The 15229-nt window shown below is 34.7% G+C and overlaps 1 protein-coding gene across 1 annotated transcript in view; it reads left to right on the forward strand.

Moving 5' to 3' along the window:
• The first annotated feature begins 2697 nt into the window (after positions 1-2697).
• hob (bridge-like lipid transfer protein family member hobbit) overlaps positions 2698-15229 on the forward strand; it is a 43266-nt gene continuing 30734 nt past the window's right edge. The window contains exons 1-11 of the mRNA XM_085958360.1: positions 2698-2851; positions 3004-3130; positions 4166-4450; positions 4923-5210; positions 6243-6410; positions 6976-7065; positions 7192-7374; positions 7599-7749; positions 8961-9125; positions 10797-11630; positions 14383-14569. Of these exons, the coding sequence (XP_085814486.1) occupies positions 2784-2851; positions 3004-3130; positions 4166-4450; positions 4923-5210; positions 6243-6410; positions 6976-7065; positions 7192-7374; positions 7599-7749; positions 8961-9125; positions 10797-11630; positions 14383-14569 (2546 nt within the window). The 5' untranslated portion in view covers positions 2698-2783. The remainder of the gene's footprint in view (positions 2852-3003; positions 3131-4165; positions 4451-4922; positions 5211-6242; positions 6411-6975; positions 7066-7191; positions 7375-7598; positions 7750-8960; positions 9126-10796; positions 11631-14382; positions 14570-15229) is intronic.

Genomic DNA, 15229 nt, shown 5'->3' on the forward strand with positions numbered 1-15229 from the left:
CATACAGGTATGTAGTTTCAATTTATTCTTGAAAGTCAATAATATAACCACTGTGATATTATACTAATACTTACATAATTTATATGTAGGTAGGTACGTTTGTTGGTATAAAATATGTTCAATAATAATTTGTATCAGAGAAGAGAAACGAGGGTTTCGTTATCTCAGCTGACCTGCGTTATCTGCTGTCACCTGATAACCTTGTCTCCTGACCCGACCAAGATTGTGCCTGGCTCCATATTTTAATAATAAATATTGTTCTACCCACTAACAGACTAACACATCTCTACGTAATCATGGTATAATAAATTATTATTGGAATACTGTGTTACATCTTCCACGTATCGCTTTAGCCTCTTTAACGCCTGTTACCAGCCAAAACAAACTGCTATATATTATTGTATTATGCCTAAGATGCTGGAAAATATTAGTGTAAGAGGCATGGCTACCGCATCCTGAGATGGGCCCACAGGCTAGGATCTTTGGATGGCCCCCTACCAATTGTAAAGAGCAGTTCACTCTTTCACTCTACAATTCAGTATTCAGTGTATGCCAACTGGTATTCCACGGAACCATAGAGACTATACTATTATGATTTAAAATCAAGGAATACGTCATACGAGTCGCCCATTTCCAAAATTATTCATCTTGCCCATTTTGTTTGGTGTAGAGATAATCACAAAAAACGTGTATGGAACATCTAAATATATTTAAAAAAAAATTCTCTTTTTAAATCAAATTGAAACAAATGTATGCTTGCGAAAAATACATTACACACTGACGTCCATTGACAAAATTCCGCCCCATTTTTTATACCTACCGTATTTTTTATCATCCTTTCATGACTCCAATATCAAAGAAATGTATTGTATTGATACCTTACTAAAAATATATTATATAGATACCACTAAAAAGCTAAAATATACAAAATTAAATTTAGATATAAAAATCGAATTAATTACGGAATTATGTTAAACACTCAACTCAAATCACTGGAGTCTGTGGTTCTATTTGGTTGATATTTCTGACACATTTGGTTTGTAGCATTTAGCAATACACAGATTTATTATTTTCACACCATTTTTATTATGCTATTATTGTACAACATGTAAACAGTTTTTTTTAGATACCTATTTCTATATTATATTATAGGTACCAAATGCCGCCCTTCGACTAACTGCCGCCCCAAGCGTCGCTTAATCTTCCTACCCCCACGGGACGTCACTGATTCGACACGTCCAGTGAGGGTAGGCAGGTAATTCGTTGCTTATGGGCGGTGCAGGGGCTGCAGATGAAGGAACGAATACGCATATTACATATGAGGTGATTGGGTTCCGCATCAGTTGAAGTACAGTCAGCGTTGCCAACATACCGTTGTTCTTGCCAGATTTACAGCGGCGATTTTCTTTGATACAGTGGATTCATCAGAAAATTTAAAAAGGAGCCTCGAAATAGTTCAAACCAATCAAACAGTTATTAAATTACCAAATTTTAATTAAAAATTTAATACCTTAAAAGATGCGTATTTCTCACAAGTTGGGTATAAAATATTATCCAAACACCAAAGCATAAAAAATCCCTAACCACACAATAGACAAAAATAAACCACTGGTAGTCATCATTGTTGATTAAAATCATTGATATACTTAAATAAAAAGAATATTTTCAAGTTACTTATACACATTAATATTTATATAAAAATCGATGTTTTTTTTAATTAAATATAAAAAATATTATAAATTAGTTAAAAATCTTTTCGTTTGCAGGCTTCAACTTATAGTTTTTTTCCGCTAGGTGCATATAGGTACCTACCTACTTTTTTATTCTTCTTATCGTACTATAATTAGATATTATTGTTAAAACGAATTTTCTTCGTTTTTGATGTCATGTTGTGAACGCCTTCAAATTGTAATTATTTCACATGTTTATTATAATAATATTATGGAAAATAAATAAATTTCAAATTTAATAATTAATTAATTACTTGTTTGAAAAGTTTGAAACTCAATGTAGATATTATAATATATTATATCTTGGTTCACGCTTGGTTCACGCCTGCAAACATAATAATTATATCAAATTAAATGGTGTTTGAACAGTCCATATTATTATCACAAATTTTCTCGCCTCAATCAAAACAACACTCCAAAATACCGCGCGTCGCTATTTCCGATGAAATGTGAAAACATTGCCTCGAATATGGACATTTATTACGTTTTCATTTTGTCAGTACACGGAAGAAAACCTAAAAATGTCTTACGATAATATAATATAAAATCATCTTTAAAAACTTTTCACGTTTTAACTACTACGTGTTAGGTTTACGGTAAAATGTGGAAATTTTATAGTACCTACCTACAATAATAATAATAATGTCGTTTTTGTGAGGTCTTTTGTGACGAAAAAACTAACCAAAGCCTTAATACCTACCTACCTACAACCTCATGTAACCTAAAAATAAGTGGGTAGGTTGTGTGTTAGGTTTTGATTTGGTTTGTGGTTTCAAAATATCTTAACCACAATGACGATATGGAATAGGATGTACTACAAAATTACCAAGGTCTGTTCTGTGATAGTAGTGAAGTAATATTAATTCTTCACTTTAAAGAGTTTTATTATTATTTAATATAAAGAGTATTTTCTGAATGTTATTTATTTATTTTGCTAGCAATACTACTTTATAGATAACGGTATTCCATCGCGGCAAGTAGCTGTCATCGCGCTGTCAATTCACAACTGACATCTCAGCTGTTTACAAAATAATATAACTTCAAAATGGAATAATGAGTACTGCCTCTGTCCTCCTGATAATTATATTAATATTCACCGCAGTTTACTGCACCATATCATGGTAAAATATTCATCAAACATCTGCATTACGATATTATTTTCAAAAGTGACATCATAATAAACCAACTAATAATAACAAGATTCTACAATAACCTCAAAGGTTTACTTACTTCTATTGTAAAATTTATTGAGCATTTATGGCTTTATTTGCAGGCTAATACCTCGATTGCTGGCTTGGTTCTTCAAAAGGAAATACAAAATCGAATTAAAAGTCGGAAGAATAGTCATACCAAAGTTTACATTGAAAGATGTAATAATTGTTAAAAATGGATATACAATTGTAAGTTATCATCTTAATAATATAACAATTAAGAATGTCATTATTAGTAACGAATTAGCAGGTAATATAAATACTGAATCGGCTAATTATGAACTCCACAGGGAAACTGTGTTATTAAAAAATGGCAATTTTGTTAGTTGAGAAAACAAACAAAATTATCTCATTTAAAACATATGCGATTTTAATTGAATTGCGTATCATCTTACACTGTAACAAGTTGCATACCACTGAGTCATCGTTTATTAAATGAATGGTAAACAAAAACATTAACAAAAATTGTTCTTTTTGCTTCTACTGAAAAATTTGTATTTTTCGAATAATCCAATTAACTTATTACTTGGATCCTTAGTAATTAAGCTATTTTATACTCTTAAAGAGTAGTGTAGTAATACACAATTTAATACCATTTAATGATGTAACTATATTAGAGCTCGATTCAATATAAATAAAAAAGATTTCATATATATAATTTAAAAATCTCTAACATAATAATATAAGACACCCATAGTCATCGACATAAACAAAGCACACCGACTGCCTGAGTATTGAATACACATTACATTTACGTCATAAACTTTATTGCATAATATGATACAGACGTAACTATTGAACATAACATATTCTTTAACATGTGTTTAAGTTTATCCCATATTTTTCCACACTTTCAATTTTAGATATAATATTACAGATAAACGAATATTTTTTGATTATTATCTATGTCTTGGAATAGGCAGGGTTTAATTGAATTTTAAAAACTAACCAGCACCATCTGCAAATTGTATTCTTAATTTAATGAAAACAAATAAGTATGACTGACAAAGTTTAGTGTGCACTATTTATGTCAGATCGTAACAGCCTATCTTGATCTATTGCCACTGCATTACACAACTGTATTATGGTATAAATTACTCTTATGATTTTATAAGATATTTCAAGAGTTCCTCCAAGCAAGAAATCAATCATTGATTATCCAGATTGCAAAATCTTCTACTATACATAATATTAAAACTGTCTTTTTTTTTTATTCTCTTCCAGAACATTGAAGAAGTTCGAATTCGGAGTAGTCTATTTAATTCCGAGGAGACGAAGTTGTTTTCGGTGATTATCCGCGATGTGAGGGTTAACAAAGATGTGGTGGAAAAGAAACCCGTGAAGAGCAGCAGCGGATTATTGAAGCCTCTCCTCTCCAAGCAGAACTCGTTCGTCGCAAACGTCCTACCGATTGCATCCTCCAATCAAAACCTTGTAAATGAAGTCGTTAAAAATGTCCTGGACTTCAGAGACATGGAATTACCATCGAGCATTGTATTATTTGCACAGGTTTGTATACTTATATTAGTATTATTTTTGTTATGAATGCCTTCAACATTGCTCTCCACCATCTCCTATTCCTTGTTCCTATCCCTTGCCCTGGAACACCAATTAGACATGCTTAGAGCACGATGCAGAGCCATACTTAGGTGCGTAAGTCCTTTAAATATGCACCTAACTTTAAGGGACTGATTTCGACGACCTAATTACAGTGAGAAAAACATATATAATTCTTATTAGAACGCCTAAGTGGAAGAGGGAAAGAACATGTAAAGTGTTTTTCTTCTAGAATTTCATAGGGTAAATTGAATTATTGTTACCGTTATTATTTTCCACTGCTCTTACATAAAGCCTGTTTCATCGTTTTATCTTGCTCGGCGTCACTCTAACTACGTCATATTTTCTGTCAAAACTATCGAACTTCAGGTTTATGCGGGATGTCTATAGTAGGATAACCTTTGACTTAACGTATTCTTTTCAGTTTCTTTCGGTGCAAGTTCAAAACCTGACAGTGATGATATTGCGGGCGGAAGAGGGGGCTGGTGCCGGAGCAGGGTGGCTGTGTCACGCCACGGCCACTTCGTTCCGATTGGGAGGTTCCGGAACTCCCAACTGCCTTCTGCTGGCTGGTGCCCTGTCGGAGGCTCGAGCCAAATTGTTACGGAGAGCCAACGACCCTCATCGTCATCAGACCTGTCTCGCCGAACTCTCTATGCAGGCTATAACTCTTGAAGTTACCATGCTGGTCGAGGCACCTCTAAATGTTGAGGTATTATTTCTATTTCATTCATCTATAAAACCTGTAGATAGTGGCTTTCTAGAACACCAATATCCTGTAGGATTGAAGAACATGCAGGCTAAATTAAGACCCACTTAAGGATCCCGTAACTTGTGGCCAATTTATGTCCAATATCAGATCGTTGCCAACTATGTAGGAATAACACAACTATGTAGGGATTGCAATTGCATTATCCCGGAATTCTCTGAATAATATTGTCATGTTTAGCTATATTATTCCATTTTACATACATTTATGTAATTTGCAAATACCTCAGATACCTACTTGAAAAATTCTTTGAAAAAATATATGACACCTGATGGGACTCGAAACTGTACCAGCTGGATTCGCGTCAATGTGTTTTACCAATTAAGCCACAGGCATCCTATTTAATTATGACAAAATTAACAAGTAGTTTTTACATATGATTGAAATGCTTTTGTGTTTTAAATCAAAAGTATCAATTAAGTGCCCTAATTACTAACCGACGGCCGAATCACTCCAAATTTAAATTATAATGTACATGAACTTGTTAATAATTTAATAAACTATTTCTTTTATTCAACAAATAATTCACAAAATTTGAAAATGTAACATTTTTTATATTGAACATGCACAATTTGAAAATACCTCAGATATATACCTACTAGAATATACTACTATAACATGACCATCTGTTCTTAAAACAATGGATAAAATTACTCTGATTCTTCATAATATTATGACATGACCTGCTACCATAAACCAGCACCGTCAGAATGCAAATGTTTTAATATACGAGTACGTTGGTTCTGACGTGAATACACCTGTGAATCTCTGTATTATGTCAAATGCTGCTGCAACTATTCCAAGTACTAAGATAAGATAGGCTTAACTGTTTTGATGCATCCACTACAAGTCATGTATTTAACTAATTATCCCGATTTTAATTATACTTACATAAATGTTATGAGAAGCGTCTTTGTTTTGCTATTTGAAGAATTTTATTAAAAAAGGATTGATTATGTATATTAATTTTTGCAGAAGGTTCAATGCTGTTTGAGTAACCCGACGGCGACGTTGAGTGAAGGCATCTTCAAGTTCATTCAGGAAAAGCGTTTTTATTCCAAATTAAATTCGACACCCCCGCCGCGACCTTCTGTTCAGCCGGAAGACAAATTGTTTTATAGAATTGCACCGATTATACCCAAGGTAAAGAATAATTTATTGAAACATTATAATACCAGAAATATTTAGAAAATTGTACATAAAAAGGCAACTGATACCCAATGTATAATTATTTAGATTATAATCTAGGTTCATTTACCAGAAATATCGCATATTACCATACATCAACTGCTATAAATCATCATTATCCCAGCCACTATTGATTCACTTCTTGATGAAGGCATCTTCTTGCTGTCTCCACTCTTTTGGTCATTACTAGTTGCTATGTATGTCTTTTAGGCTTTAAATATTTTTTCCAGCGGTGCTCCGTTCGTCGAGGGATGTAGCCTGCCCATCATCACTTTGACGCCTTTATATTGTTTTAATGTGTGAATTTATAAAATATGAACACAAATTGAAAAACAATATGTGTACTTGCCAGACCCAGGAATCGAACCTGGGACTCACGACGCTGTAGTCCGACGCTTAAGCCGCGCGGCTGTACCACACTAAATATGTTCCAGATATGCCACAAGTGCTGTTAAACTAAAAATTCATAAGACGTTTAGTCCAAGGTGCATGATATGTAGTTATATTTTGTTTGTTTCAGAATTTCAACTTGAAAATTAATGGCACGACGGTTACCGGCGTCCGGGAGAGTAGCCGAAATGATTTTTGTGCATCATTGCACAGTCTACAAGTAAGTCATTAAAACAATTTAGTTAGTATTTACTTGTACTGTAGAATTCTATATTGAAATATTAAAATCTACAAATTAATATGGAGTTTACAAACAGACAATAGATCGATAACTGCTGTCTTTCAGATAATTGCAAGGTTCTCAGCGACGCAGGAGAAGAAAGATTTCGAGGACGTGGATTTACTGGTTGACACTTCTGTGGCGACTCGACTTCCACAGGTCTATCTTGCGTTTCAAATGGAGCAACTTAAAATCAATAACAACAAAGAGAAGCTTCTTTTCCTCAACAAGTTGAAACTGGATGCTAAGGTGAGTTTTAAAAATGTTGTACTCCTAAAAATACATTATTACATGTCAGCCCCATTTATCGGTTGTCTTATATTCTCTACTAATTATTAGCATACTATCTTCTTCTTCCTTTCTCCACGATTCGTGCTTGTAACAGAGTCAATTATTATTCTCAATCGGTGATAATGTAGCAAAACAGTTCAAAGAAAAATTATTATTTGGTAATTATTTTCTTTTTCACGCAGTTGGAGAAAGAAGTACTAAACCTGTATCTGATCATCACGTTACTCACTGTTTCGTACAACCATGAAGACGTCTACAAGTGGATATCCACATACTTCCCTCCAAGGGACTTTGACTTAGTTTCTGATAGTCTTCAAATTGAACCAAAGAAAGGTTGGTTACCGATTTCATTCCATCTGAATTCAAATCTACTTTCTAATAATATATTTTGTATTTTGATTTACAATTTCAACCATGTTTAATATTAAATTAACCTCTATATAATTTACATTATTCATGTTCTTGCTTTCATTTTATAGTTTTATGTTAATTCTATTGGTAATTAATAAATTAGTAATTGCACATATTGGACGAATAGCAGAATGTCTACTACTGACTTCTTTGCTCATGGGCTTGACTCCCTCATCTAGTACATTCTTGTGTTGTTCATTCAATGTGTCTGTGGATTCAGAGTATCGACCAAATAGGTCGAGCAACCATTTAAAATTCAATCGTTTTTTATTCAAGACTGAACAATACACACAATAACGCAGTGGCGAAGGGTGGAGGTAGGCTGTTAAGATCCGACATAAATAGTGCACACTGAACTTTATCAATCAAACGTATTTGTTTTCATTGAACTAAGACCACAATGTGTATGTTAGTTTTTTATAATTCAATTAAACCCTGCCCAAGCCAAACCATAGTAGATAATAGTCAAAAAATATTCGTTTATTTATTATTTTTTACCTATTATAGTTTGGTTAGGCAGGGCTTAATGAATTTAAAAAAATGAACCAACAATATGTGGAATAATGTGTATTCTTATTCCAACGAAAACAAATAAATATGACTGAAATGTGTGCACAATTTTGTCGTATCCCCGATTATACCAAAACTATTATGGTTTAGTTAGGCAGGGTTTAATTGATTTTTAGAAACTAACCAAGACCATCTGTAAATTATTGTAGTATTAGTTCAATAAAAACAAATATGTATGACTAACAAAGTTTTATGTGCACTATTTATGGCAGATCTTAGCAGCCTACTTCCACCCTTTGCTACGGCAATAATGTAGCATTCTTTCTATTGAAAATAAATAGTTTTGAAAACCCTCAAGATTAGTTGCGTTTTATTGACTGAAATATAAATATCTCGGATAGCATAGGTAAGTATAAGGTCATTTGGGTTGGTAGCTTAATTAGTTAAGAGCACTCGCCTGGTAATTGAAAGGTCCGTATTCAAATCCCACTCGGTGTCAGATTTTTCTAGGATTTTTCTAATATGTGTGTTTTTGAGGCTAAACTATGAAGATCGTGATTAGAATTGTTTGATATCTGTGTTTTATTTTCTACCCTTACCTAAAATATCTGTTTACCTTGAAGATAAAGAGGTGGCGCCGTGGTTAGAGGAGTTCTGTTCGGTGTGCGTAGTCCAAGGGTGCGCCGAGTTTTGGGAAGTGTCATTGGCGGGTAAACGCGGTGCAAATACAGCCACCCTCGCCTGCAATGGACTGAAAATCAAATTGGATCAACTCGCCGACATGCGGGGTAAGATATATTATTTCTAAACATTGTGTCTGTCCGAAGAACATGGTTCACTGTACAATAACAAAGGTGCAGTGGTACAATGGTACAGTAACAAAGTACAGTAATCACTGCTTCTATCTGAGTCTTACCTAACATTTAAATTTTGAGATTTCTTTTTGTGTAGCATTTTTGCGGTAATTGTGTTTTCTTATATCTACAGCATCGTTATCATATTTAACTATTTCATGTTTGACTTTATCCATGAATATATTAAAGAATAATTACAAATGTGAATTTGTCAAATGCCTCAGTTGCCGGCCATTGCTCTAGTGAAATGAGAGAAATAGCAGTATTTCGCGATTAATATTTGTGTAGCTCCCAGCTCAGAGACTGGGCACTAACTATGCGTCACATTTACAAAAATATGACAGAAAACTCAATGCTTACACTTATAAAGAATTCCAATGAATATTTAACAATAACGATAAGAAACTATGATTAGTTTAGACTTAGTAGACGACCATGATTTAATGTACTACGTGCATTCTTGTACTTCACATTTGAATCGCCAGGAGATTTCGTTTTGCGGCCCTCGTATTCCAGTGTAAGATGCTAGCCTTTCATCCGGGAGCTCCAAGTTTGATTCCCGCTGAAATCACAAAAAATTCATGTGATTTTTTCGAAGCCTGGGTGTTTGTGATTGTTTCACTTCTATTACTAATTACTAGGGCCCGGATTTATATGCTAGTGCATGTTTTGTTAGGGTGTATGCACAGCTATGAGAGTTGCACAGAAATCTGTTTTGAAAGACACAGAATCCAAAAATAAAATTTTATTGTGCATATAAATGCATATTTGAGACGTTAGAGCATATTTGAGACATTAGTGCATATTTCATAAATAAATGCATATTTTAGAGCTTTTGAATTTATAATTTTAGTTTTATTAAATTATTTTATCGAAATATAGCTAAGTTAGGAAGGAATATAGTTTAGATGCACTTGCATTTTAATGCCATCTCCGAGCTGTGGATTTATCAGTGAAAAAAGTCAACTCGGGCACTATTATTTAAAGTTTGCCCAAGTGGACGTTGGGCTTTATAAACAAAATACTGACAGATACCTATGCGGAAAATTTTAATGCCAGAGCATAATATTGAAAAAAATAATGTAATTTTTTTTCGGGCAAAAAGCAGAAAATAGTATTTAGGAATAGTTAAGTGTGTCGTTTTTGTTTTTTAAGTTATGTTTGGTTTACATTGCATTTATTATTCAATTATTTGTAGGTACTTGTGAAAAAACTATTTTGAAAGTTGTAATTGATTACCTTTATATTCTTTGTTTGTGTTTTTTTGTTCTGATATCGTATTATGTTGAAAAATTATTAACTAGTTATTCGAATTTTTGTCAGTAATATTGGGTAAAGTGGGTATTTACAATTTTTTCCCACAAAAAATGTCAATTTTTAACTGCATATTTCTTAGGTTTTAGTGCATATTTTATTGATTTTAAGTGCATACGTGCATGCATATAATCATGTTTTTTGTTGCACACAAATCCGGGGCCTACTAATTACACTACTATCATTGTGCCTCATAGCCTCTTGTAGTGTTATTAAGAAAAATAATACATTTTAATATGAATGGAGAATGTCTTAACCTTGTAACTTAACTGACAATGCACATGATTTCAGGATCTCCTTACAAATCAAACTTTGGCCGCCTGATTCTTGGCATGCGTCACTGGAGCACCGAACTCCTTATCGATTCCGCTTGGTTCCAAGTCGGCGCTGGAGACACTCCGCTGAAGAAATATCACTCCTGGGGAACGGGATTCTTCATTGGAGTGGCTCTTGTCAAATGGGGAAGTCACGGGCCGACTGGGACAAAAATCGAAGCGATGCTGGACTGCCTCAGAGCCGAATGGGGTCCAACGGTTGCCACAACTGTCATTCTAGCCATCAAATGCTTGAATGATTACAGAACGGGTAATCCAACACCGCAAAAAGTTCAGACAATTAAAAAATCTGATAACAAGTTATCAATAAACGTGTCTTTGACAAATGTCAACATATTTACAGTTACAGAAGACAATTTATGCCTAATGACTAGAATTGACGCTATTACAGTTGATAAAAACACTTCTAAATTGGGATTTGTTATATCCGATTTTAAAATAGCTGATATTGTACCGTATAAAGGACATTATATTTGTCAGCGTGCTGAAGAAATGATAGCTGCGTTCTGTTATATTAAGTTGGCCCGCTGTGAATTCGAAGATCAAGTATCCAGTTATCAGTTCTTGGAGCTTGTCGAGGTGCAGTGGAGTACTAATCTTCATCTGAAGTGTTTGAATGTCGTCAAGGACTTGAAGCGGTTTAAAAACGAAGTAAGGACAGAACTTAGATGTAATAATGAAGAGCCGAGTGTTGGTGCAAAGGAAAGCAGGCATTGGTGTATCGCTTTCAAAGGGGACATAGCTTTACGACTCAAATTATCATCACGGCATAATATGGTGTTTACATTTGGTGAGTATTAATTGTCAAACTATCATGATTAAATAAAGGTTAATTTATTATTATTATTATTGGTGGCCCTTTTAGTAGTGGACTGTAATTTGAAGGTAATGGTAGTTGATGGTGAATTACGGATTTAGGGGGGGAGGGGTTTACACAGTATGCCAGACAATGACTGACCTTTGATGTTGAGAGGGCTGGCGCGCACTGGAACTGGTTCGGTGTTCACGCACTCACACACTGGTAAACGGACGATACACTTTGATGGATGATATATTATGAGGTTCATGAATGATGATGATAAGTTCAGATAAGGATGGATGATTGATGGACGCGACGTTCACTCAAACTGTAACAGGCTTAATGCAAAAAAGGTCGAACAGATATGTTTGGACGAGTCACACTGTAGGTAGGTAGCGACGGTGAAGTATAACAACTTACCCACGTCCGCTTTCTGGATATCACTTGAGCTGACTGCCTTATTCGCCATTACGGTCGTATTAGTACCCGTAATTGCTCATTGTCTGGTCTTGTGACAATAATAAATAAGGGGATTTGAGTAGATGGGGACTATGGATGAATGCGACCACAATTTGGTCCAACCAATTATTAATTTATTACGTTGTTAATTAATTATTATTAATAACCACAGAAATTCCGCATTGAAAGATGGCGGCTATAATCCTTTGTTTATAGGTAACTTCTTTAGCGGCATGTCTTGGCGTTTTGTTATAATATACATATGGTATACATACTGTTGTTTGAATTTATTTGTGATTGGTCATCTGAATATTTTAAATTATTTCTGTTGTATTAAACGTCCCTGTCAAATAAATATAATGCTGTATAAATAATAATGGTCCACATCCATCCATAACAAAGTCAAGTTTTAGAGTTTATCATGGCGATATCTGTATATTTAATAATTTGAGGAATAGACTGATAATTGATTGAATATAAAATTATGTTGAAATACTTACAGTTTTTGACGATGGTATGAAGTTTTCTACAAATAAGTAGCAACAAATTTAATCATTCGCATTTGGAAACGTAATAGCGACTGTACACATGCATGGATTTACTTGCATCAATAGTGTGTATTTTGAACTATCGCAATAACTGTTTACACGTAAAAGTGCTGACTGTCTCGTCAATCTCATTCTTCAAGAGTAAGTGAGACGCGATCTTGTATGGTGCTATTTGACAAGTCATGAAAATCAGTAAATGTCAAAATGAGTTTCTGTGCGGTCTAGTTCATTTTCTTCCGGTAGGTTCGCCTCTATCGTTCTACTCTCACAGTCTTTCAGAAGCTTCTGAACTAATTTTTTGATCCAGTAGTCAGTCAGCAGTAAATTCATGCACGTGTGGACGGGGTACTATTTTCAGCTTCACTTTTATATAATTATTTTGTCTCCATCTATAGAGATGGAAAGCCTTCTATATAGAGAAGGTTTTTTCAACGTCTAGTAATGAGGCTAATCCTTACTGCCTCCTCGCAACCAAAATAATCGTGAAGTATGGCAGATCCTTTAAAACCATTCGCAGAACGGATGGGCCATTCATCACAATCTTAATGTCAAATTATTGCTCATCATCATCATCATCAGGGGCGCGACAACCCGGTGTGGGTCCTGGCCTCCTCCAACAGTTCCCTCCACCTGTCCCTATCCAGTGTGGCCGCCTTCCAATTTGGTACCCCCAGAATATGGCAGTCACTGGCAGCTCCATCTAACCAGCGAATCTTTGGCCTTCCTCTTCTTCTACGTCCTATTGGATTGCTGCACATCACTCTCTTTGCCGGTTCATTGTCATTCATACGGTGCACATGACCTAGCCATCGCAGTCTCCAATCTTAATTGATTGAACTGCACTGCAATCTTCGTACAGCCCGTAGAGCTCAGCATTATATTTTCTCCTCCAATTGGTGCCATCCCTTATCGGTCCATATATACGGCGGAGAATTTTTCTTTCAAAGATGTTCAGGGCTCGTTCATTTCTCAGAGTTAATGTCCAGGTTTCCGATGCGTAGGTGAGCACTGGCTTTACAAGTGTCTTGTAAAGAGTGCTTTTAGTTCGACGAGATAGTAAGCGGGACTTAAAATGTCTTAATAGACCAAAGTAGCATTTATTCGCAGACATGATTCTCTTGTTGATTTCTTCTGTAATATCATTATGTCGAGTTACAAGAGATCCAAGGTATATGAAACTGTCGACCGTATCAAACTTGTATGCACCAATGTCTAACTTTGGTGCGACTTCTCGTGGTGTGACATAGACAGGCATGTATTTAGTTTTTGCCTCGTTTATTTGTAAACCCATTCTTTTGGCAGAGGCTTCTAGTGCTGTGAATGCCTTTTTCAGTGCCAATTCTGATATGGCAATGATGTCGATATCATCAGCATACGCCAGCAGCTGCACAGGCTTAGTAAATATCGTGCCTCAATCTTTGCATCCCGTATCGCCTTTTCTAGCGCAATATTGAAAAGAAGGCATGCCAGAGCGTCACCTTGCCTTAGGCCATTCAGTGATACAAATGGCTCGGATATTTCCGCTTGAAGCTTTACCCGGCATTGTACTGGTGTCATTGTCATCTCTACAAGTTTAATTATTTTTGTCGGAATTTAAAATTCTCGCATTGCTTCGTATAACCGGTATCAAATTATTGCTGTCCAACCGTATTTACAAATCAATTATGAGAAGTAGTCAAGTAATAATAATTGTATACATATTGAATTTCTTAATACCATTAAATCTCTTCTTTCAGACGAGATGATGTTTGGAAAAGACGAAGCCGGTTTCTCGTTGTCATGGAGCTGCTGCCATATAGCCGTGGATGAAGCAGAAATCTTCACCATCGAGGGAGTATCTTTGGAGAGGATTCACGAGAGCACCAAGATTAGAGAGGAACGCCAGAACGCCGAAGGATTTAGCATGGAATGGAATAAGACATGGTAGCGGTTCTTATAGTTTCATATCAAGAATTTTAAATGCATCACACTTGAAAAGTGATTTGGAGCAGGAAATATTCAAATATGATGTGGGAACTAAAACTTCCAGCATCATAAAAGTCCTTATTTACTGCCTTCAACTCAAATAAAATAGTGTGACAAAAATGTTATTTATACCATACTACAATTGTGTAATTCAGTGGCAATGGGTGGAGGTAGGCTGTTAAGATCCGACATAAATAGTGCACACTGAACTTTGTTAGTCAAACGTATTTGTTTTCATTGAACTAAAGACTACAATTTGCAGATGGTGCTGGTTAGTTTTTTTTAATTCAATTAAACTCTGACTAATCCACACCATCAAAATTTTTCGTTTATTTATAAAATATCTAAAATTATGCCATTAAACCATACAAAATTTATATTTTATAGATAGAAGAATATTTTTTATCGATTATGGTTTGGTTTAGGTAGGGTTTAATAGAATTTTAAAAACCAACCAGCACCGTCTGCAAATTGTATTCTTAGTTTCATGAAAACAAATACAGTAAAACCTCGTTAATACGAATTCCATGGGACCGAAAATCGAAAAAAAAATCGAATTACGAATTATGAAATGTATGGGGGAAAAATATTAAAATTTTGAAAATTTTTTTTTTTTTG

This window comes from Rhyacophila brunnea, unplaced genomic scaffold (assembly GCF_057557595.1).
Source record: "Rhyacophila brunnea isolate RB1 unplaced genomic scaffold, BYU_Rbru_1.0 scaffold_7, whole genome shotgun sequence".
Classification (NCBI taxonomy): domain Eukaryota; kingdom Metazoa; phylum Arthropoda; class Insecta; order Trichoptera; family Rhyacophilidae; genus Rhyacophila; species Rhyacophila brunnea.